A 25,689-nucleotide genomic window follows, 5' to 3' on the forward strand; every position below is an offset into this window, starting at 1 on the left:
TTAATTAAGCTTTCTACGAGGGACAGTACTTCGGTGCTAATAGCTTTAACGTATACGGAGGAGATTTCGAGAGCCGACTAGCAGATAAGGTTATTGCTAGTAAGGATTACGGCGCGTTAAAGCAACAGTAGGTCTATATAGTGTTGCTTAGGAAGTCGTTTTTATATAATTATAGTATCTAGGATTAATACTATCCCGGGGGTATTATTGCGGAGTTGTGAAAATAGCCTTAGCTAAGACCGCTAAGGATGTATATATGTTTGTTTTAAGCGCGCAATGTAAAGCGTGTCTAGTTAGATACGAAGAAAGGGAGGGATATTAGCTAGTAACCGGCCCTATACCTATAGGCTAGTTTTGAGCCTATATAAGAGGCCTCCTTCTGTAGAGTAGACAGATTATTAACCTCGTATAGCACATTGTTTATATTACACTTCTGTAATACCTATATTGCAGGGCTCTAGTTATTAGCCTAAGCGACAGTCTCGTTATCCTATCTTGCTGAACATAGCTGCCTATATTGCTGTAGGTTATGTTACCCTCGGTAACCTATACTATTGCTATAAGTAGTAGTAGTAGTATTGGTTTCCGTCTATTACTAAATAAGAAGGTTGTTAAGACCTCGTTTAAGGCTAAATCGCGTCTTCTATAGCGCGTAGAATTAGGCTATTCTATCGCTTCTTTATAGCCTTCTTATAGCCTTTTTTTATAGTAGATAATGCCGCTAAAATAGGCCTCTTAAGCGCTATTAACTATACCTAACTTCTCGTAGTAAATACCAAGTTTCCGAGCTTCTATAGCGCCTTTAGAGGTACCGAGGCCTTCGGTAGAAGATAAAAGTAGAACTAGGCGGACTAATAACTCGGAGCAGCGTACGGCGGCGGTAAGGGCGATTCTTCGTATTTATATAACCGATATAGGTAGAGCGGTCGATATATCGGAAGTAATAATCGAAGCGGCGACGAAGCGATAGAAGCGTAGTTAAAGTAAGAAGAATAAGATCGCCTTAGTAAGAATAGCGGCTAACTTCGAGGCCTTATATAATACTACTAGCTAATAGGACTTAATAACGGCTAAATACTATTTAAACGTTAAAATATAGTATATATCGCTCGACCGTATAATAAAGAAGCTAGAAGATAAGTAGTAGCCTATATTTAACGTTAAAGAGAGCGGTAACGGTACTAGTAAGGAAGAAAACGAGCCTAGTTCTATATAGGCGGAGATATATACCTAGTACGAGATACGAGTTGCTTAAGAGGCCGTAAAGGTAGAGGTAATAGGTATCGCGCGCTAAGTAGAAATAGACGCCGCTACGAGCTATCGTAATAAGTATAATATACTAAGTTTATAGTCGAAGAAGTAGTATATACCGGACGCTAACTAGCACTTTATTAAGTAGTAGGAGATACCTAATAGTCTAGTAATTAGTAAAGATAAGGGCCCGGAGTAGGATAATAGTAATAACGAGGTTAATACTAGTAATAGTATAACTAGTAAGGGTAGAAATAATAATAAAGATACGCCTAGTTACGAGGAAGAAGAGCTAGAGATTAATAAAGAGATAGAACGAGAGCGCTAACGTATACGAGACCTTATAGCTATACCGCCGCCGCGTAATAGAAGTAGAAGACCGTCGACTAAAGGTCTAAATTTAAACTATAGTACTAATAGTACTAGTCGAAGTGCTATACTAGTATTACGTATAGCCTTTCAGCGGTTATTAACTCTAGTAATACTAAGTTCTCGTAGCTCTATAACTCTATCCGGCGGCCGTAAACAACGAGACTCGGCTATATAAAGTAGACGTACTTAAGGTAAGTCTCGCGGTAGAGCTTCTAACGATACCTTAAGATAATAAGACTATAATATACGCTTATAAGCTAGCGAGTTGTTTACTATAATAGTATAGAAGTTAGAGCGAGATATAGTACGAGAAGACGCCGCTTCTAATAAACTAGAAGTAGACGTAGAAAATAGGGTAGTAAAGCGACGAAGGCTCGTAATAGAAGAAGATATTAATAGGATATAAGAGGACTTCGAGGCCTTTAAGAAGGAGGTATAGGTAGAGCTAAGTATAGTTAAGAACGAGGTCTCTTTATTATCTATAACCGTATCTTCGGTCCGGAGTACTAGCGATAATACTAATAGTATACTAAAGACGCTTTTATTAGTATAGGGTATATAATTCAATCCTTCCGTAGCTCTAGCGATACCGGGTATTCTTACGGGTAGAGGTACTAATAATACGGTAGTAGACCTAGAGTTTCCGGACCTAGAAATAGCGTTCTTCGATTAGCCTAATTAGTAGCTTCGAGTAAGATTTAGGTTATAGCGTCGGCGCCTATTACAATACTAATTCTTATCTAAATTATAAACTTTCTATATACTATTATAGCTACTAACTAGGTAAACAACCTTATATAATGCGTTTATATATAGCAAGTATATAGTAGTACTATTTAGGGGGGGTAGGGGCGTAGGTAAATCTAGCTCGAAGTATATACGGAGGCTTAGCGGAGAACGCCGAACCTCCGAGATATAGCCGTTCTCTCTCTATCGGCTACCCCCTCTATTAGTAGTACTCGGACTACTTTAGAAATAGTCGATTAAGCTTAGAAGCCGCCTATACTATAATAATTTAAGCCCTCCGAGCTCTCGCTATTATCGTCCGAGTAGTCTAGTTCCGGCCGCTAGAGGTACTCCTATAAATTTAGAGGATTAAAGCTAAATCGCTTACTTGTCTAGTTATATCTACGAAGACAGATATAACAGTTAGTTAGCAGTGCTACTACTATAAAGTAGGCTCTAATAGGCTATTATCTTAACCTTAATTGCTTTAAGAATACGTTATAGGACTATAGCTTTATTATATAGCTAAATAAGTACTTAACCTCGATCCGGATACTAGATAGCTTCTTATTAAACGCCTATTGCTAAGGCGTTAAATAAGACCGTCTAAGGTAGTGCTTATAAGGAGCTATAATACCGAAGTTGCTATAGTATACTAGGTTACTATAGAGATATAGAATACGCCTATTTCTTATAATCCTTTATAGGCGACGTTTAATACCCGACAATTGCTATATTCGCTAGTCGTTATCTCGTCTATTAAATAGTCTAATAAGTAAAGATATTAGGCTATCCGGTATAACAATAGCCTAGAATTTATACCCGTGTTTACTATAGTAACTACTATATAACCTCTGTTAGTTCTTCTACGGTCGATAAAAGCCTAAGAAGTGTCTATCGATAAATCCCTATATAAAACTATAGGTTCTACGCTTCCGAGTAGCTAGTGCGAACATCTTTAACCGCCGGTAGCTATTAAGTCGTAGATGCTAGGCAATAAGGCTAGCAAACTGCTTATAAATCTATAGAACAAGATCGTTAAATACGAGGCTATAGTAGCTCTCGCATTTGCCGAATTTAATAGAAGCATTAAACTAGCGACTTAGAAACGATATCCGCTATAGAACGAGTCCTAATACTAGCTCCGGGTTAGGTTTATTGCTATTCCGCTATTTACAACCCTTAATATCTAAAGCGACTACTAGTTAGCGTATTTCTACCTTCGTAAACCTAGGAAATAGTTAGTACTATACTAGAAGCTAATATACGGGTATACCCGGTAGTAGTAGTATTAAGGCGGCAACCTCGCTTTAATAACTTAACTTCTTATACTAACATCTACTTCCTATACGACTTACCTTATATATCGCTCTACCTACTCGTCTAGCTATATATTAAGCGTCTATACGAACGGCCTAAATAGAATAGGCAGCGGCTTTAACCTAATACGCTCGAGAAGCCCTATTTCCTCGCAAATAGCGAGTACGAGTCTAGCAACTAACGTTGTATTATCTAATAGGTTACCCGCTATACCGACGACTATATATCGCGATAATAATACGAGAAAGAGATAAGAATACGTCTACGCGCCGCGTACGGGCAATTTAGAAGATTTAATAACTTAGCAAGAGCCTAAGGCAAGAGCGCTATACTATATTAAGAGTAGTAAGCAGGGTAGTAGTAAGCAGTCTACAATACCCCTTCCGCCGGCAAAAGGTGTCTAGTATCCAAGTTTGATGCTTCACTCGTTCACAGAGCACTGCACTCAAGCCCCCGCGGTGATCTGCAGACGACAGATTCTGAAAGCATCGCCCTTCCTTGCCATCAGACCAGACCCGTGAGCCACATTGTCACAGTACAATACAAAACATTAGGCAAATCGTGAAATCTCCTTCACCGCAGCAAACTGCAGACGAAAATCCCACCGAGCACCAGCAAAGCATGCTTACATCACTTCACACGCTCGTGGCGCCAAAGTATATTTCTAGCACTCTGGCGGTGCTCCGACGAACATTCCCTAGCGCCGCCAGGAGCACAACCAATCATTTCGTCGTGGAAGTTGACCTTCATCAATTGGCTGCTATTCACATCAAGCTAATGGAAGCGCTTCGCTAAGGTGCATGAGCCATGTCCCGGTACACAGAGCATCTGCCGGCAGCAAACAACCAACGTGGGCAGAGGGCAAGGGAAGTGTGGTCGACGGCACCGTCGTGCTGACAAGTATTGTAATTCGGGTATCTCTCTCTCTACAAACAAAAGACTGATGGGTATCTAATCGAACAACCAAAAATGAAAAGCGTCGCTCATATTGAAAACTTGAACAGTCCATCAAGGGAAACGATGCGCAGCAGTGATCGCTTTTAGTCGGCCGTCGACTATTTTGCCGGCGTATCTGGTACTTCCCACACGCTCTGCTCGTTGGTAGACTTCTGTTCCTGCTCATACAGGTCGTGTAATTTGGAATCAGACGCTTTCGCCTGACCAGCCTGGGCCTTCCATAGTCTCTGTGGACTCTCCGGGACCGTGCCGAAGGGAATTGCTCCAGTGCTCGTGAAGACAGGTAGATCGCCAGGCTTTGCAGGTCGCGGCGTCCAGGGTGGATGGACATTCTTGCTGTCTTGGAGCGACTGTTCGCGAACGCCATTTGCTTCTGGCTTCGTCCAAAGCTCGGACTGTGGTGGTTCGGAAGTATTCTGCGAAGGCTGGCTATTCCATAGTGTTGGGTCTTCAGTATCGCCAGACACTGGTACTACAATAGGTTCTTCAGCCGGCGCAATGATCGGTGTCGTGGCGGGTGGAGTCAAACCGCCATCGCTATTAGCGTACTCTGGAAAGTCTAGATTCTCGGCGGGCACATTGAAGGCTGCGGGGACCTCAATTGGAGTAGCGCTGCAGGAAATGGCCGCATGCTGTGAAGACGTCTCAAGTGTGACAGGTCCTGCCGCACTAGAACTATCCATTTGGATCGATGGCACTCTTGAAATGCCCCACTCTGCATTGGACGTAGAGTTCGGTACCATATTTTCTTTCGAAGACTCCTCAATCCCGGTCATCCGAGAGTCAGCTTCTGAGGGCTGTGGTTTCACATCTTGAGGCAGCCTGACGGGAACAGGCTGAGTTGGCTGCACTATCGGTGCCGCAGGAGTTGCTTTAGATGCTGGATGCGTGGCCTTCGCCGGTGCTGCTTGAGCTGTCGCAGTGGCCTGGGCTGCCTTTTTGGCTGCAGCGTTGACTCTGCGCGTCTCAGCACCCTTCAAGGCTGTCGCTCTACGTTTCGCGTCCAGTTGAGCCTTCTGCTTCGCATCGTGCTCCTCTTTTGTGCTGCTGACTTTGAGCGTTATTTTCTTCATGCCAGATGTCAAGCTATCCACATCTCCATTGCTCTTCGCTGCGCTCGTGCTGACTGTGCTCGTCGCCGGCCGTACAGGCTTCATTGCAGGTACCTCTGACTTCGTGCTACCATTTGCTGGTACTCGCGTGCCGGAAGCCGCTCTGATCTTCTTGTTCGGAATCGAGCTGGCCGGGACAGGTGGCGGTTTCATTGCAATCTTCGCGGGAACAGCAGGTACCGGCGGCGCATCTTCAGCAACGGCACTGCTGCTTGTGGCATCAAAAGCACTTCCGGCGCTCAGACGACGGCTTGCGCGTCTGGCGCCGTTCTCCGACGGTAGTGTCGCAATGGTCTCACGGCGAGAAGTTCTGCTCTCAGTGCGGCTGGCAGATCTTGCGCTTGCAGTCTCGTCACTATGTGCGCTCTCAGCATATGCGGGAGTCTTAGCTCTTCGATCTCGCAGCTGCCTCGTCTTTGGCAAGTTTTCGAGAGGCGCAGCCGGCTGCTTCTCCTTTCTGGGTCCTGCAAGTTCCTCGACCGTGCAGCTCTTTGTCTGTCGATCAGCGGGAATCAGTAGGTTTGAAAGTTCTTGAGTCGCCACAACCCAGTTAACTTCTGGAGGCGGTGGCGTCAAAGGGCGCGCGGGCACAGCGGTCTCTCTCATGGTCCCAGATATCGAACGTGCAAACTTGTCCGCATCAACCACCTTGTAGGCAAAGGACTCGGTCGGCGTGGCATACGTTGGCTGAGGCCCAGTGCGCACTTTCTTGGCTTGCGGCGGAGGGGGCGGGTTCACCTTATGCTCAAGTGCAGTTAGATTTGCCACGGACCACCAGTCACTGTCGTAGCGAAGAGAAGCCTCATTTGCGGAGCCGTTGATGCCAAGCCCATTCATACGCTCGCTGAGATCCATCAACGTCTCAATACCGTTCGTCTGCGTGGTCACTGGTGAAGCGCATAGGCCCGAGAGATGGCTCAGAACACCGCTGCACAATGCACGATCACTGTAGCCACCTTCCAGTACACTGATGACTCGGCCGTCACACCCGTCGATCTCCTTTGCGAGATTCACGACATCCTCGGTGAAACGAGCATAGAAGTCAGTCGGAACACTAACTTTGTGTCGTTGCATGCCTGCGCCTTCATGCTCGCTAGCATCGAATCCGGCAGAGATGAAGATCGCAGTCCTCGGCTGTATTTTGCCTTCCTGCCTTATTCTTGTAGCATGATATTGCAAGAATATCTTGGCCTTGTCGAGCAGTATACGATAGCGATCCTCGTACAGTCTCCAAAACTCGGCTTGTGTAGCCCATGGCTGAAGATGCACATTCCAGACGGACTGGTTGTGTGCATTTTCTATACAGAGGCTGGCTGCTTGCACTTTTCCGTCGTCACCCATCTCGCATGGATAGCTGTTGATGTCATGAAGACTGTAATAACCAATATCCGGATTGAGCTTCAGCTTGCTGTTTGGTTTGGCTGCAAGTCGCTTCTCATAGTTCCTGCCATTGCGCTGCCATGTAATAGCCTGGCTACCATCGCCGTGGTGAAGGTCGAAGTCCAGAATGGCAGCGTGAGTCAGGCCGTAGGTTTGCGCAGCGTACTCGATACCCACATGCACATTGTTCAACCAGCAGAATCCGCTAGGGTGGTCCGCTGAGCAGTGGTGCCCGGAGGACGCACTGCAACAAATGCTCGTTTGGTCGTTGTGGTCGGGTTGAAGACTGCGTCAATCGCATCTGCAACGCCACCAAGCGCGCCTTGGAAAGCGTCTAGCGAACCCGGTGCTAGGTACAAATCACCAGCGTGAAGTTCTTGCTTTGGGGGCGCTCCGGGTGTTGGATCTCTGCTAATCTCCTTCGTTCCGGCGGCAAGTTTTTCGGAAGCAGAATGACACATTTTTTGCAACTCTGTCATCCACGCTGTGCCATGAACGTTTGTCACAAAAGAGGACGTGATATCCATAGATCGTGCTGAGCGCAGTATTTTGAAGGGTGGCTTCGTAGGTCCCATGAGGTCTGGATGGGGTGCATGTTTCCCTCTGGCATGATGTCCTCCAAGCCTCACATAAGCGGTCGAAGCACCCAAGATGCTCGCATGTATGCGCTCTGGCCTCTCGACGATCAAAGACAGCTGCGACTTAGCGGTCTTCAGTCGGGACCAACGGTGGCCATAGCAGGCATCGTGCAACATGACTATGGTCTCTGCGTCGGTTCCAGGCTCTGCATGGCCCAACAACTCTTTCGTGAAGTGCGCAGTTGCTATTTGCGCAGCTGTCAGAGGGATGGGCTCCTCGATGGCCTCCATGGTGGATTGCGCCTCCCTCAAACCTGATATCAAGTTCGAAATGGATCGCTTCGGGCTGGGCCGGTAGTCATTCTCGTCGGGCGTGCCTCCGCCAGCGATGCCTATGGAGCTCCTGGACGATTTGCGCATGAGTCTCGGCGAGGAGGGAGGTCTGTTCAGGCTGGCTGAGCTCGAGGGACGTCGTACAGGTTGCTTGGGAGAGTTGGTGGGCGCGTTGAGGGAATTCGAGGCGCGGCGCGATATGGGGGTCTTCAGGCCTGGAGTGTTTGGTGCAGAAGATATCGGGCTCTGCGCATCGGTCGTCGTGGCAATGCCTATAGACAGATGTCGCGCAGCCTGCGCCGCATCGCTGGTGTTGGCTGAAATATTGTTTCGGGTGGGGGTCTCGTGTTGGCCTGTGTCGTGGACGGCGGGTGCGTACATGGCTGCGACAGTACGGCGGATGGGGTGGATGATGGCAGCAGCCTGATCACCAGGCCACACCGCAGCAGGTGTCGGTGTCGGCGTCGGTGTGTGTGTCGTGAATGCTTGTTGATTTGTTGATTTGTTGATGCAGCGAGCGATGCCGTGCGCACCAACCAGAACCCTGCAGACCCCCCGACGCCGACGCCCCTGACCATCCCGCGTTTCTTTCGCGACGCCCCGATGCCGACGCCGACGCCAAGCTTCCCGTCCTCCCCGTCCTTTCCTTCCGCTGGTATCCTCGTCGGTGTATGTACTCCGTATATCAAAGCCTCGTGCTTAATTATCGATGGCCCCATAGAGATCCGACCCGCTGTGTGAACCTCGCCAAGCGTCGCTTGATGGTGCTGGGTGCGGGGGAATTCTCGCTGCGTGCACTCGATGTCTGTTCCGTCGGTGCAATCAGCGAGTTCAAGTCCACCTCGCGCAGCGGCAGCGCTGCCACCGATGCTGCAGGCCGAAATTCCACTCTCTGCCCGCCGTAGTGAGCGCTGCGACGCTTCCTGTGCGCGTCACCACTCTGCGGAATCTGATATGGGTCGTTCATTCGCAATGGCCTCGGCATTGCAGTCTCTCTGCTCCTTTCGCGCGCGATTCAATCCCAGCTTTCTGTCGTTGGCGCAAAGCAACACACATCACAAAGGCGACGGAGACCGACGACGGCCATCACCACGCCTTCTTCTACACCCCGTCTTGCCTTTCGAAACACTTCTATCCAGCCCATGATCCCACCATGCTTTTCGGCCCCTGACCCGTGGACCGCGAGGTCCAAGTGTCGTCATGGGTACCAAAGATCCAACAGCCTCATTCACCACCTCCTCTCCCTCGCCACTTCCCCGAGCCCCAGCTACCCGCCCGAGCCCCAGTAGATACCAGTAGATATACCAATATAAAATCGGCCTGAATAAGATTACGTGCTGTTTCTACCTATTATATATCATATCTATTCTTAGTTAGTAGCGTAGAGCGCGTTACCTAGGAAGTCGTACCTCGAAGTTGCGCCTTAAAGTCTACTAACCTAATATTCGTATTTCTTCCCTCTTTTATAGTAGAATCCCTAGTAACTACCGAAAATAGCTAAATCTCTATTATACGAAGTATATATTAGCGAGTTTCTCGGTAATCTTATCGCTAGTAGTAGCGAAATAGTAGTAGCGGTAGAAGATACTAAAGGCGCTAAAGGTACTAAAAGTACTAAAGGTACTAAAGGCGCTAAAGGTGCTAAAGGTGCTACTAAAGGTGCTAAAGGTACTAAAGGTACTAAAGGCGCTAAAGGTACTAAAGGTACTAAAGATACTAAAGGCGCTAAAGATACTAAAAGGCTAAGGCGCTAAAGGCACTAAAGGCGCTAAAGAAGGTATTAAAGACGCGCTATCGTAGGAAGAGGTTTAATTTGTTTCGAAGACACGTATTCGAGGCCGCTCGCGCTTACTATCGCTACCGCGCGAGCGTATTAATCTACTAGATTATCGGTTAGTATTACCGCAATCTTAAAAGTACGAGTTTATAACGATTAAGCGCCCTTATAGACTATTGCCTCGCTAGTCGTCGTTTCCTTTAAAGAACGCGCTCGCGCGCTATATTTAGTCGTTTAGTCTAGATACTAGATTCGAGTTTAAAGAGTAGAAACTAAGAAAGAATAAGGATAGTATTAAATACCGCTATCTCTACGTTTGCGGCTGCTTTAGTAAGCCTAATAAACGTACCTAGATAACGACTAATAAAGCGAAGAAGAAGACGAAGAAGATAGGCTATAAGTTCTATTTCTACGCTATAAGAAGGGTTATATTAGTAGGTAGATAGGGTAGTAGTAGGTATAGGTAGTATTCGATAAGGCTCTAGGAGGAGAGGGAGGAAGGTAGGAGAGTTAGCCTATTGCTAAGCGCTAAGCCCTACCTAAGGTACTAAGACCCTAGCTTTACTCGGTCTAGTTATATACTAATTACGTATAGCTAGACCCCGTAGTGGTTCGGGTTGGTTTAGTTTAGTTTGCTAAGCCGAAACTCTAGTTTAGTTTAGGTTGGTTTGCTAAGCAACTATATAAGTAGCTAGTTCCAACTATATAATTTATCGGTTTTTAAGAAGTGTACGAATGTATACGTAGCTTCAAGCAAGCCCTTTATAAGACTTAGCAGTATAGCCGGCAGCGTAGCCGGCATTTTTAGTCCTTAGTACTTATAGAATTTTCGAATCCTACTTAGGCTACGTAGTTATATAAAGGTACTTATATAACCTTAAATCTATAGACAATTAGCTAAGGGCACTAACTAATTAAAAGCATATATACATATATAAGGCATTATAGTTTAGTTCGGAAACTGTACTCCTTAGGTATAAATTTCATCCTTTCGTTTACGGTTTAATTCCCTAACTGCTTAGTAGAATATCTTTATCTAGATCTAGGTAGAACTTATCGATTTCCGTCGAAGCTCTCTATAAGAAGTTTATACACTTTCCTACTAAACTATACTCTAATATTAAGTACTAGGATAGCTCCTCCCTCGATATCGGCACTATATACGAAACAGCTATAAGGCAGCTCTATAGGGCGTTCTATTAGTTACTCGCTATACTACGGCCGAATGCTAGTTCGTTCCTTAGAACTCTAGGTTATTTAGTAGATATTAAGGATAGGGTAGGCAGTGACTTCGTATTATATAAGGAAGTAGAGGCTGCTATAGAGGAGTCCTTTAACCTATAGAAGATAGTAAAAGATATAGAGGCAGCTATAGGTCTAGGTACCTAGTTGAATTTCTAGTAGGTAGAGTATAAGGATATTTAGTAGGAGTATTAGGTAGAGTTGCGAAAGCAGGTATATAATATAGTCTAGAGAACAGGAATAATGCCTATAACTATAAGTATTAGGTTCTTTAATCTTCTTCCTTTTTTCTTTGTTTTCTTTTTCTAAAAATCTAAACTAATACAAATTAACTAGAATGTCTATCTTCTTTTAGTTCTTTATAAGACCTAGCAGCGTAGCCGGTAGCGTAGCCGGCAGCGTAGCCGGCCTTTTGACTCCTTAGTACTAACGGGATTTTCGAAGACTTCTATTCCGTACGGCTAATAAAGTATACTATACTATATATATATACTTAGAGAGTATTTAGAGCGCGGTATATAGCGCCGTATAACCGCGGCTTATTTCGTATATAGAAAAGCTTATAGACGATACTACGAACATCCTTCCTACTAGAATATCTATCCTACCTAGCACTATCTCGAATATAGATATTCTAGCCTTTTAGAATCTAATCGAGTACTTTGAAATCCTTGTCTATAATCGTTATACGCTTCGCGTAGATAGCTATAAGGTTAACCGCTAAAATAGTATTAGTATAGTCCGAAAAGAGGTAGGAGAGAAATATATATTCGAAGATACGAACTAGGTAGGCTTCTATAGCCTCTTAAAGGGCGTCTATCGCGGAGGCTTAGAAGCGAAGGTCCGTTCTATAAACCTAGGCAATTTCGCGAATAAGTCGTCGGAAAGGAGCTTTACGGATTAGGAGCTTAGAACTTTTCTAATACTACCGAATCTAACGGAGGGCTACGGCTAAAGAAGGATTAGTAAAAAGATAGTAAGAATGCCGGCTACGCTACCGGCTACGCTACCGGCTACGCTGCCGGCTATAAATAGGACTTACTTTCTAGGCGCTATCGACGCTTCGTACGATTGCTACTAGTAGTAGAAGCGCTAGTTATCGTCTTGCGTAGAGCCTTGCCTACCGTTGTCTTACGCGGAGCCTTACTCGCGACGCCCTTTCTAGTACCGGAGCTAGCGGTAGTAGTAGCAGCCCTCTTACGTTAATATACTATACTCGTTCTATTATTTCCGGTCTTGTTACGACCCGTAGAAGTAGTAGGTCCCTTCTTACGAGGCGTCGTAACTTAGTTAAGTAGACTCGGTATTATAAAAGTCGTCGAATTAAGGAAAAAAAGTGCGTTACGAAGGTATACGAAGGCGCGCGCGGAGCGAGGGTATTACGGAGGTAGTAGATATAGAGCGTAGAGGTATAGGTATCGATGCGAAGGTTGAATATAGCGAGAGAGGTAGTGTCGCGGTATCGCTAGGCAATAGAGTAAGCTTCGCGCAAGCCTATATTATAGTAACGTTAGAGCAAGGAAAGAAGGTAGGCACGGCTAAAAAAGGCAGGTACGGCTAAAAAAGGTAGGTACGGCAGACTTTAAAATATAGCCGGTATATATAGCTAGTATAGTAATAGGCGAAAGCCTCCTTTTAATAAATAGCCGGCGTAATAATAGTATCCTACTATAGTATAGATATTCTTTAGTAATGCCTTTACTAGCTATAGTAATCTTATAAGTAACCTAGGCCTATTACTAGTAAATATAAGAAATATTAGGTAGGCTATACTAAACAAGCTAGTTATTTAGTAGGAAAAGGCCTACTACCGTCTCTATATGCCGGCTACGAGTGCCGGCTATCGCTCTAAATTCAACTCCGCCCTATCTCGGAGGCTAAGGTACCGAGCGGAAACCCTATAGCTTATATTTACTCGGTTGTCGCGGAGCGCTTATAGGTAAGGTATTAGAAAAGAGTATAAAAAGTACGAGAATAGTATCCTAGGATATAGGTCGTAAGTAAATAAGAGTAGCACGCCTAGTTATTTATATAGTACGTTACTCTATACGACTAAGAGCCTATATTATCTCGTACTTTACTTATAAGACCTCGACTCTACTAATATACTGTTATTCTCCTACTCGGTCGCTGTCTTAAAACTTCTTCGAGTTGCCGGACTTAGTGCGTATCTATAGCTATATAATAGCGCTACGTATTATAGAGAATTAACTCCGCCGTATCTCGAAGGCTAAGGTACCGAGCGGAAATCCTATAGCTTATATTTACTCGGTTATCGCGGAGCGATTATAGGTAAGGTATTAGAAAAGAGTATAAAAAGTACGAGTAGAGCATCCTAGGATATAGGTCGTAAGTGAATAAGAGTATCACGCCTAGTTATTTATATAGTACGTTACTCTATACGACTAAGAGCCTATATTATCTTATGCTTCGCTTATAAGACCTCGACTCTACTAATATACTATTATTCTCCTACTCGGTCGCTATCTTAAATCTTCTTCGAGTTGCCGGACTTAGTGCGCATTTATAGCTATATAATAGCGCTACGTATTATAGAGAATTTCTCGTTAAAGTTTCTCTCTCGTAGGCTTGCTATCTGCCTCGTAGTATAGAGGATTAAAGTGCTAATACTAAAGAATCTCCTTATAGTTAGGATGCTAGGGCTCCTTAGGACCTTTATATTTTAGGTCTAAATAGAGACGTATTATAAACGTTCTATCGCCCTTTCGCTTACTATCCGCTAGGTCGCGATATACGAAGAAACTAATCTAAATGTAGCTCGTCTCTATAATAGCCGGGTAAATATAGAGCGCTAGGTTTCTACTTCGTACCTTAGATTTAGGGACGGCGCGGAGATAAAATTAGAAATATAGCCGGCACCTATAGCCGGCAAAAGGATGCGAAAATAGGCCTCCTTCTAGGTTAATCTAACGACTAAATACAATTTCTAACTAATCCGCTATAAACCGACGCCGAATTTTAGCTAGAAGCTATATATCTTTATTTTAAAGAGTAACCCGCTTCGTATAGATAGTAAGGAGGTTTAAAAGCTTAAGCTCGGTTACGAGAAATGCCTCCGTAGCTTCCTAAAGAGCACTAATCGCCTTAGCCGTAAATCGTATACTAGACCGAAAATCTAATGTAATTTCTCGGACGAGTCGCTAGAAGGGAGTCTTAGGGATTAAAAGCTCGGTCCCTCTTTTATTTTAGAAAAGCCGGATCTAGCGAAGGGCAATAGTACCTAGTTTAAAGCGCCGCTTCTTTGTCGTCGAGTCCTACCTTGTTCCCTTTTTTTTAATAGAAAGATAACTTTTCTTTGCGATAGTCTTCGTCCGCTTACTCTTTTTAGCCTTCTCCTATCTATCTAAAGCCTTCTTGTTTTTCGGTACTGTTTTTAGAGGAACCCCCTTCCTTCGTATATACTATAGAGAGCCTTACTCTTCCGATATCTCGTTCTCGCTACGGTCTCCCTATACTTAGCTTACTTTACCCTTACCCTTTAGCCTCTAAAGATATTTATCTACGCGTTTAGGCGACGAGGGTATATCGGTAGGACCTAGAAAATTAATAAGCATATAATCGTAAGGAGACATTAATGCTTCTTGCCTTCTAGAACAAATAGTCTTCTGTTAAACCGCCTTAGTAGGTTATCGTTAGATTCGAATAAAGGATAGTAGCTTAAGGAAGGGGAGGTAGCCGGCTTAGGAAGGCCCGAAGAGCCGAATCCTTAAGGTATGTTTGTTTTTAAGAATATAGGGAAAGGGAAGAAGGAGAGGAAAAGCGAATAGAGAATTAGAAATAGTCTATAGGTAAGCGGGGTCGGTTGCTGTAGCAACTGGTCTGTTTAGGTCCTAGGAATTCGAAATATATTTCGGATATATACCGGCTATATACGCCGGCTATATTACCTTATACGTAAACGCTTCGTCTCCTTAAAGCTGCTCTAAGCCTATATACGTTTCCGCTTCTCGACCTAGTATCGCCTTCTACCTCCGCCCTCCTCCTCTTCGTTATCGCTAATTAGGGTTTCGCTTAGACTAAATTTCGCATTCTCTTCGCGCTCCTAGGTTTCTTCGATCTTAAGGTTTTCTAATTCCTCGATTAACTCCTTTAGTATAATCTTTAGTAACCTACCTTAGCGATTCTAGTAGAGGAGATAGTATCGGAATACTATAATAGATTCGAAGGTAGTAGGCGAGTATATTCGATTAAAGCGGCCCTAGTAACGAGCGATACTAAAAGACCTCTTATAGCCTATACCTATGCTTAGGATAGCGAGGACGTCCCGAGCGACCGACGCTATCGTTAGAAACTTAGGCTCTAACCGCTACTATATAGCGAGAATATCGTCTCCGAATTTATCTAGAAGACCGGTAAGATCTAGAGATTATTAGCCCTCTTTCCGAGCCTACGGGTTTACACTTACTCGCGCGCCGATAGAGATCGAACTCTTCCTTATTCCCTTTAGTAGTTGCTTCCTCTTCTACCTCTACTTCCTACCTACGAAATAGGTATAATATCGGAGCCCTCTAAACCTTCTTTTTCTTTATAGGAGCTGTATTTAGACCAGTTTCTTTCCGACGCTCGCAGAATATCTTTTCTAGAATAGTCTAGTAATGCTTCGGCTATACCTCGTCCGCCTTCTATTCCGGCCTCTACTAGTACATATCCTTTTCTACCGGGTTAAGCAAGTACGTAACGCTACAGATATCCCCGAACGACTTAAAGGCAGTACTATAATATTTATATAACTTAGTATAGGAGCTGTCTATAGCTTTCGTTATAGCTACTTTCTAGGGAACGCTCTTCTTAGCTAGCCTAGCTACGGTTTCCTCGAGCTCGTTAAAGAGCTAGTTATAGTACGTAAAGACAAGGCAGATCGTCGGTCCTCGGGTTCTTCTAATCGTAGTAGTAACCTTCGCGTAATGCTTACTAATATCGACGAGATACTCTGCTTAGCGCTATTCGGCGGCGGTAAGGCCGAGCTACTTAATACCCTCGGAACTCTAATAGATCTCGAGAGCGGTATATAAAGTATATCCCCTCGTAACTATATAGAAAGTCGAATCGAACCGGGTCTTAACGTCTTAGATAAAACGGAGTAGGCGCTAAGGAGGCCGCTTTTGCTATCGCTTATTCTATACGATATTCTAGGCATCGGTTTTAGGGCGCTCGATTAGGTTCTTTTAAATAGCCTCGAATCGGTTATATCTCTATAAGCTCGAGTTCGTATATATTGCTAGACGACGAAGCTAGAGAAAAAGAGTTAGAACTATACTAGGTTGCCGGCTATAGGTACCGGCTATAGATAAAAGTTATACCTTATATAAAACGAGAGCGAGGCTCTCTACCTTATCCTATCTTATTACTATAACGAGTTTCTCGACTTTCGACTTTGCCTTATCCTTATCTAAGATCTTCTATTAGTCGTCGTTTAATAGTACAATTTTAAGCGTCTTAAAGAAGGCTCGGATCGCGATTTAAACTATATAAGCGAGGTAGGGAAACTTCTATAGGGATATGACTAGCAACGACGTCGGCTCCGATTTAATAGGGCTAGGGCTATTACTAGGCTCCTCTTTATCGTTATCGTCGTACGTATTATCGTACGTATCCGGAATCGTAGCGAGCTTAACATTCGGAAGATTAAGCTAGATTGTAGACCTTATAATCTCCTCTACGCACTCGACCCTATCGATATAATTAGTAATTTTAAAGATATATACGAGTAAATTGTATATACAACGCCTTATATAATGTTCGATTATTACTAGCGTTGTCCGTAGTAATCGAGATTAGTTTCGTTGTTACGCTAACCCTATCTATTGCCGTATAGACAAGCTTCGCTATATCCTTACTAGTATAGGAACCTAGAATTTTAGGGAATCCGATTATAAGTTCCTAGAGTTTCTAATCCGAATTAATAAAGTATAGTATAATCGAGAGGAAGGAGGCTCTTATAGTCCGGCTTAACTAGCTATCGATAGTAATAGCTACTCGGCGAGTATTACGGAGGATCTCCCGAATATCGTCTAACGTAGCCTCTTTATTCTTTTCGAATATAATACGCTAGGTTGTCGCGCCGAGAAATAGGGGAGGGTAGTTTATAAGATATAGGTATATCTTCTATATAGACTCCCTTTCGTAGAAGTCTTCCGGAAGACCGTTTATAGCTAGTATTTCGTTTGCTAGTTGCTTAAAGTCTTCGGGGGAGAAATCGGTAGCCTTTAATCCTAGAGCTTCCTTAAGCGTAGCCTATAATAATTAGCTAGACCTCTACGGTTGATTTAAGTAGCCGGAATCTATAGCCGGAATCTGTAGCCGGAATCTGTAGCCGGAATCTGTAGCCGGTAGCTGTAGCCGGCAGCTATAGCCGGTAGCTATAGCCGGTAGCTATAGCCGGTAGCTATAGCCGGTAGCTATAGCCGGCATTTTAGAAGACGTACCTCTTTCTAGAACGCTATATCTATATTAACTCTCCTCTCTCCTTAAGATTCCCGATACTGTTTAGAATAGAGATAGTTCGTAGGCGATAAGTTCCTATCCCCTAGTTTCGGGTATTTTAAGATTAAACCGTAGAAGTTATAGACAATTACTAGTTAACCTTTAAGTCGAGAAGTCGTATAACGGTATAATGCCCCCTCTATAAAAAACTTCTAGAATATGTCCGTTCGCTCCTTACTCCCCTATCGTATCGAGTACTTCCGGAGTTTATACTCCTTTAAACGTAAGTATAAAGGGAACTATATCTTATAGACCTATTAATTGAACTGCTCTATATACTCGGGTTTCTAAAGATACGCCTAGCTAGCCTTTTCGAAGATTTCCGGGTTAATACTCGATGTTCTTATATCTCCGAACAACCTTCTACTTAGACTCTATAAAGGTAAGGACTAGGTAGTAGTATCCTATAATAAATTCCTACTACTAGGATTCGGAGAGGATAAATCTAGCCCTAATCGTCGTCTAGGACTCGATAGGCTCGAAGGTAAGTATACGACCTCCTCTCGACGTTGTCGCAATCTCGCTCGTATACTAGACTGTTTCGACTATCGTCTCGTTATTACCCTTCCTAGTATAGCGCCTAGTATATATACAATATCGGTCGGTATGTTTTAAGGTTTCGTATAGTAAGGTAAAGACTTAGGAGTAGTAGATATATACTAGTAGCTATAGGGAAACACCCTTTCTTTTATAGCATCGTATCGTTAGGAATAGCTAGGCAGTAAATAGCTAGCTACCTTTTTTTTTGTTTCCTAGCTACCTAACTACTAGATTTTTTTTCCTAGCTACCCTAGCTAGCCTAACTACTAGAATTTCTTTCCTAGCTACCCTAACTACCTGAATTTTGCCTTCTATACGGCGGCTCTCTCCTACTAACGGAACCGAGCTACTATACCTAACGAATCTAAGCTCGTTTTCAGTCTTAATCTATCCTCTTTCGGTATAAGATACTCGATAAGCAAATACTTAGGCCGAGTCTAACTACGAAACCTAAGACTAACTAATAGCTCTATTAACTAATCCTAATCCTCGAACTCCTTCCGCTTCTTAGTAAAGACCTTAAAGAGCGCTCGAGCTTCTTCGGGTACCTACGGAGTAGTCGAGATAAAGCCGTATCGCTAAAATAGGTAATCCTTCGGAGGCTTATATAGAGATTCAGAGAATTCTAACGCTAACCTATCCTACTAGTAGCTTAGATTCCGGATATAAGCCCTCTCTGCCTTAGTAAAGATTTTATATAGTAGTAGTACTCTGCCTTCGAGAAACGCTTTCTATTTAACTATTAGTATCTGCCGGCTACGAACGCCGGCTATATATACCGACTATAGAATAATTACCTATACCCCTTCCTCCTATAGTAACACTTCTGCCGTCCCTAGATACCTAGTCCCGATCGCATTAATCGCAAGCTACTTTGCCTTTATAGACGTAAAGGCTTCGCTCTAATACTAATAAAGAAACTTCTACTCTATATCGAGGATATAAAGACGACTAGTCTCGATTCTAATCCTTACTAGCTTTTTGTAGTAGCTTTAACTATGATTTTCTAGATTAATAGGACTTATGCCTTAGCCCTTTACTAGTATCTCGTCTCTTTAACTATACTCGATCTACTCCTAGCGCTTATCGTCTATAGCGTTAGGCCCTAAGACTGTACCTGTTACTAGATCGACGTATAGTATCTCCTCGCTTTTTTTAGTTCCTTTATTCGCAGTATTAAGCTCTATCGCGGCATCCTAAACTCTAGTATTATTATTCTCGGCTATCTAAACATCTCCGTTACTATCGGTCGTATCGATAGAGGTAGCGGCTATAGGTCTAAATACTATTAGTTAACGTATTAAAGAAAAATATACCGGCTATAGCTGCCGGCTACGGCTGCCGGCTATAGCTACTAGCTACGGCCGCTAGCTAGATTAACTTACGCTACTAGAACTTTACGCTCGAAAACTAGCCGTAATTCTTTCCTCCTCTTAGCCTTCTCTTAGGTTGTCTTCTTATTCTAACCTTTACTTTTTTCTATAGGCGCTAGCTATCGATAGAATGCCTTATTCCGCGCCTTTCTTCTCTTATCCTTAGCTCTTTTATCCTTATCTATCTTCTCCTTTCTCTCGTAGTCTCGTACGGAATTCTTCTTCGTAGAGTACTCCTCTTTAGTCTTACGCTTTTTAGTTAGATACTTAGGCAAAACAAACTCGCGGTCTTTAGTTCTATCTTCTGTTTAGCGCGCGGCGCGCTTCTCTCTTACTATTAGAAGGGAAAGGGGCGGGGGCGTAGCGTATAGTAGTTATTATCGGTATAGGTATAGAGGAAGAAGTTAAAAGTATAAGAATATCGCGAAGCCCTAATTGTTGCCGCCTACGTAACGTTATATAGGTAAGCTTTCGCAACTACGGCAACTACGCCCCAGTAATAGCAACTACGCCCTAGTAACGGCAACTACGCCCTAGCAACGGCAACTACGCCCTAGCAACGGTAATAGAGCGTAGTAAATATAACCTAGTAACTATTATAGCCGGCAATCGTAGCCGGCAGTCGAATAAGAGTGTCCTTATAGCAAAACTACGCCCTAGTAACGGCAACTACGCCCTAGCAACGACAACTACGCCCTAGCAACGGCAAAAGAGCGTAGTAAATGTAACAGAGTTACTATTATAGCCGGTAATCGTAGCCGGCAGTCGAATAAGAGTGTCCTTATAGTAAAACTAATACAGTCTCTAGTTCAAACTAGGAATCTATATAGTTCGAAAAAACTAAACCGGAACTAGGGAGCTAGTTCGCCGCTAAGAAACCAAACTATATACGTTTAGTGGTTCGGAAACCGAACTACTACGGGGTCTACGTATAGCCTCTTTAGCCCTAATATACGCTTCCCTTCTAAAGGCCGCGCCCTCGTAGCCTGTCTATATTCTAATCTTAACCTTTATTGCTAGTAAATTAGCAAATCTAATAAGCTACTTAGCCGCGCTAAATTAAACGCTTAACTACCTAATTATATAACTATATTAAACCTTACCTTCTAACATAATATCTAACTCCGACTACGCTATCCTTATATATAATAAAGTAATATATAACTAATAGAATTAAAGACTATCGACTAATTATAATACGAGCGTACCTTCCCTACTATAATAGGTAGATATACGGGGTATTATAGCACTGCCCCTGTTCTAAGTAATATCGTTTCGAGTTCTTTACGTCTACTCTAAAAGACCTAGAAATATCCGCTCCGAGGGATTGTTCTTATTATTACGAGGGCTATTTATTTACTATCGTAGTTTCGCTAGCTCTAATTAGTTAGGTTTAGCAGCCTTTAATTGTTAATTAATCTTATTTTTTTAAAAACATAGTTCGTCTAGTTTCTATAAGTAAAGGCTATTATAAGTGTAATAGTTAAGTTTCGCCTTACTTAAAGGGTCGGAAAGATCGAGGAGTAACCTATTATCCGCAAGATCGACCCTAGCTAGCTTAGCTCTATAGTTTTTGCCTTTAGTTAGTCTATTAGTCTAATCTTTTAAGCGGCTCTTAGTGTTTTAACTTAGCCTTAAAGTTTTAATTAAACCTTTAATATAGCTATTCTTTTAACTTAATTAGTATAGTATACTCCGGCCTTAGGCCGTAGTATAGGTAAGGTTGTCTTCGCAGGTATAGCGATAATAGCAGGTAATGTTAATAATAGCGGCGCTAGCCGTCTTAGCGCCGACTTTACCTTGCCTCTAATTTCCTTCTTTAACTAAAAACAACTCGGCAATACCGTTACTAATATAGCCGTATCTTTCCTTCTTTAAGTAGTAATATACTCCGTAATACCGTTACTAATATAGCCGCGCCGGCCGCGCCGTCCTTTAGTATAATCGCGACGTCGTTATTATTATTATTATTACTATTTACGCGTACGCGCTATCTCCGCCGACCGCCTAGGCCTTAGGGCCTCGATAGAGTAAAGGAATAAAAGGGGGCGTTAAGAGAAGGGTCTTATAGGGTACGCTAGTAAAGAGGTAGATTCCCCGGTAGTATAGTCTTATTGTCCCTTATTACTAACAATTGCTTGCCTCTAATTAGTTAGCTAATAGCACTCCGAGGGTAGTATTGTTCCTAGGCGACATTATAGGCCCTTAGCCTTCTTCTTGTTCTTTATACTAGTCTAATACTTATCTAATAACTTAGTTATATCTTTAAAAGAGGCTTTAGCTTCCTACGAGTCCTATTTAGGTAAATAGCCTTGCTATCTTAGGAGGTATTCCTTCTTGCCTTGCCTAGTTCGATGCTTTAGGATACGTTCTATAGACTATAGCTCTTTACTATTAGCTAGTATGTCCTCGGATTTAGTAGGCGTTTTATCGCCTTCGCGCTAATAGTATAGTTTAAGGAGGGATACGTAGAAGGTGTCGTAGATAGTGTAATAAGGAGGAAGCTACAACTAATAGGCCTATACGGAGGAGCCTTTAACTTCTCGGATACAGAATAGGCTAATATATCTCGGTGCGAGCTTAGGCCTTATTTTGCTATTAGGGGATAGGTGTTTGCGGATACGGAGGTTCTTCGTGCTAAGTATAACTATATCGCCTTGTTTAAAGGTTATTAGCGTATAGTATTTGTTATAATAAGCCTTCTAATAGGCCTAGGCCTTTGCTAGTTTGTTAGCTATCTTAGCGTAAATTTCTCGTATCTTTTAAACCCTCTTAATAGCTGCTAGTGTCTTAGGTACTTAATGCGCTTCCCTTTCCTTACGCTCGGCCTCGAGCGAGGTAAATAGATCCTATAGCAAGGCAGCGTTTTGGCCTATTATAGCTATGTATAGTAAAACCTTAGTTAATAAGTGTACGCTATTGTTATATACGAATTCCGTAGGCTATAGGAGATTGACCTAATCCTCGGGGTTCTTATTAATATAGCTGCGTAGGTACTGCTATAGGGTAGCATTCTGCCTCTCTATTTAACTATTAGTCTATAGATAGAAGGCTGTTAATAACTAATACTTTAGTCTTAGCTATAGGCATATTTCGCTCTAATAGTGCGATATTAGTATCGATCTACGATTAGACACTATCCCCTTAGGGGTTCCCTAATAGGTACAGAAGATATTAGTCTATAGCGCCTCTGCTATATTAATAGCAGTCTAATCCTTGCGCGCCGGGATATATCGAGCGCCTTTAGTAAATCGATCTACTATAATAAGGATAGTATTATATACGTCCTTGCTACCTCTACGCTTAGTAGGAGGAAGGCCTATAATAAAATCTATTATAAGCTCTGCGAATAGCTTCCTAGGAATAGGAAGTAAAGACAACTCGCTAAATAGCAAGTGCTTTAGTGCTTTAATACGCTAGCATACTACGTAGGTCTATACGTATTCTTTTATATGCCGTTTACTATTCGGCTAGTAGTATATACGCGATAGTAGCTCGTGCGACCTCTCTATACTATAGTAACTAGCGAGCTTACCATTATAGTGCCTCTTTAAAAGCTCTTGTCTAATCGATTGTTTAGCGGGGATATAGTATCTACCCTTAAACTTTAAGTAACCCTTATCGTCGATCGACTAGTTATTACTCTTACTAGATTAAGTCGCCCGTCTACTTACAAGCCTATTAATACGGTCGACAGCAAAGGCGTCCCTCTACTAAGTACGTAATAGCTTATCTATAAACGATTAACTATCCCTAATTGTAAGGTTATTTAATAGTACCCTCGCTATTAAACGAGGTACGTATTGTATATATCTAATAGCACTAGTAGCTAGAACTACTATAACCTCTTCTATAGTACTATCGCTATATAGGCTATTACTATAGATAGCAATATCTTTAATCGAGTTATTATAGCTCGAGCGATCTACGTCCTTTCTAACGCGTACTAGAAGAACGATAACTCCGCTATAGTATTTGTTGTCGCCGCGGGGTCCGGAAGTCCGCTTATTCTACGCTTACTTATTAATAATACGGGCTATAGCAATCTTATGCTATAGGGTTAGAAACAATAAATTAATAGATTGCTAAGTCTCGCTATCGTAATTAGGCCGCCTCGATAGGCTATTAGTAGGGTTACTTACGCCTAGCTAGTATAATATATTAAAATCGAACCTAGCGAGGTAGACGGCCTATCTAGCCTATCGACCTATAACCCTTATAACCTTAGTAATACTACGTAGGTTGTTATAGTCTGTATAGACCTAAATTGTATACTAAGCACTATTAAGATAATAGCGCTAATACTTAAAGGCTTCTACGATTGCTAAGAGCTCTTGCTTATAGGTTTTATATCGACGCTCTATATCGATTATCTTCCGTAAAAAGAAGGCAATTAGGTGCTAGTAATAGTTATTATCTAATTGCTATAATATAATAGCCGATATAGCGAACTGTAAAGCGTTAGTCTTAATTCGGATCTACTTACTTAGTACGAAATAGTGCAATAGGGAGACTTTAGTAAAGCGTTACTTTAAACCGTTAAAAGCGGCTTATGCTTTGTTAGTCTATTTAAACTCTCTAGATAGGTTAGCCTTGGTTTTAGTAAGCTTAGTTAGGGGCATTATATGCCGTAAATAGCCCTTAATAAAACGACGGTAGAAGTTAGCAAAACCGAGGAACGACTATAGCTCCTTAATTAACGTAGGAATAGGCTATTTAGTAATTGTTTTAATCCGATCGGGATTAGCCTTAACACCCTCGGTTAATACGAGGAAGCTAAGGAAGGCTACCTCTTTAGTAGCAAAGGTGTATTTAGAAGGCTTGTAATACAAGCTATAGGCCCGTAGGCGGTTAAGCACCTTACGTACGGCGGCCTAATATTCCGCAATATTAGGCGAATAGGTATAAACTAGGATGTTATCTAGGTAAACTATACAGAGATAGTCTAATAGGCCCGAAAGGGCCCGATTAATATAGGACTAGAATGTTGCAGGGGTATTAGCTAGCCTAAATAGCATAACTAAGTACTCGAAATAGCTATAGCGAGTACGGAAGGCTGTTTTCTATTCGTCGCCCTTACGAATGTAGATACGATAGTACGCATCCTTAATGTCTAGTTTAGTATAGTAGTAAGCGCTAGAAAGGCGATCGAGGGTCTTATTAATAAGCGGGAGTAGACAGCGGTCCTTAATAGTAACAGTATTAAGCCTACGATAATCGATATATAGGCGTAGGCTACTATCCTTCTTCGGTACGAATAGGATAGGTATACTAGTAGGGCTGTTACTATACTAAATTCGACTATTAGCTAGGTTCTTATCTAGGTATTTACGCAATATAGCGAGTTTACGCTTACTAAGGTTATAGAGTAGCCTAAAGGGGACCTCTTTGCCCTCTATAATATTAATCTTATAATCCGTCTCTTTAAATATAAGCAATGTCGATACTAGGTAGTATTTAAATATATTAATATAGGTCTCTCGAATAGGCTATAGTATACGAGCAAGCTAATTAGGGTCTATACTATTAGGGGGTACAGGTTTATCGTTATTACTACCGAGTAGATCGGTAGTCGGGTTAGCTAAGGCAGAGGCTAGTATTAGGTTGCTAATAAATAGGACCCTAATATCGTTAGGGCACTCGCTAACATTAATATGTTTAATGTCCTCTTTCCTAGCGATTCTAAATCGCTACTATTAAAGGCCTAAGTCTATAGTTATAGCGTAGTGCTTAAGGACAGGGTTGCTAATAATAATAGTAGCTCCCCTATATAGCTAGTCTATATCTACTACGTAGGCAGTAAAGTCTAGTAGGCGCTTATTGCCGAGGTCGTCTTTTAGAACTATAGGAATATAGTAGGCCCTATAAGTTAAGTACCGAGCGTTATTAAACTAAATAAGGGTTAGTAGGTTAGCCCTAGGCAATTGTCGAAGGTCTAATTACTTAGCTAGGCGATAGCTAATAAGGGCACTAACTGAATTTCCTAGATCTAGTATAACCTTAGTCTTATAATTAGTACTATACGAGTCCGATACGAGACAGGTGCGTATAATAGCTAGTACAATGTCGATAGTCTTACGCCGTACGAGGCTAATAGTTAGTATAGCGCTTATTCTTTTTTCGAAGGTTAGCCTATAGGGGTAGCGTTAGCTACTAAGAGGTACTTTCGGTGCTTAGCGATAGTACGGTCGACTCGGGCCTAGTCCCTAGGTTTGTCGCATTAG

General features: G+C 42.7%; 2 protein-coding genes across 2 annotated transcripts; one reads left to right on the top strand and one right to left on the bottom strand.

The window, feature by feature from the left end:
• Positions 1-4,085: 4,085 nt before the first annotated feature.
• MYCFIDRAFT_177981 (uncharacterized protein) lies at positions 4,086-4,412 on the top strand (the record flags this gene model as incomplete). Its single annotated transcript, XM_007931913.1, has 3 exons — positions 4,086-4,186; positions 4,224-4,347; positions 4,380-4,412. 3 exons carry the CDS (start codon positions 4,086-4,088, stop codon positions 4,410-4,412), a joined length of 258 nt encoding a protein of 85 aa, XP_007930104.1.
• A 312-nt stretch (positions 4,413-4,724) lies between these two features.
• On the bottom strand, positions 4,725-16,686 carry MYCFIDRAFT_190308 (uncharacterized protein; the record flags this gene model as incomplete). Its single annotated transcript, XM_007931914.1, has 5 exons — positions 4,725-5,929; positions 6,104-7,283; positions 7,364-7,902; positions 15,315-15,347; positions 16,659-16,686. 5 exons carry the CDS (start codon positions 16,684-16,686, stop codon positions 4,725-4,727), a joined length of 2,985 nt encoding a protein of 994 aa, XP_007930105.1.
• Positions 16,687-25,689: the final 9,003 nt, after the last annotated feature.

This window comes from Pseudocercospora fijiensis (genome assembly GCF_000340215.1).
Source record: "Pseudocercospora fijiensis CIRAD86 unplaced genomic scaffold MYCFIscaffold_8, whole genome shotgun sequence".
NCBI classification, from domain to species: Eukaryota; Fungi; Ascomycota; class Dothideomycetes; order Mycosphaerellales; family Mycosphaerellaceae; genus Pseudocercospora; species Pseudocercospora fijiensis.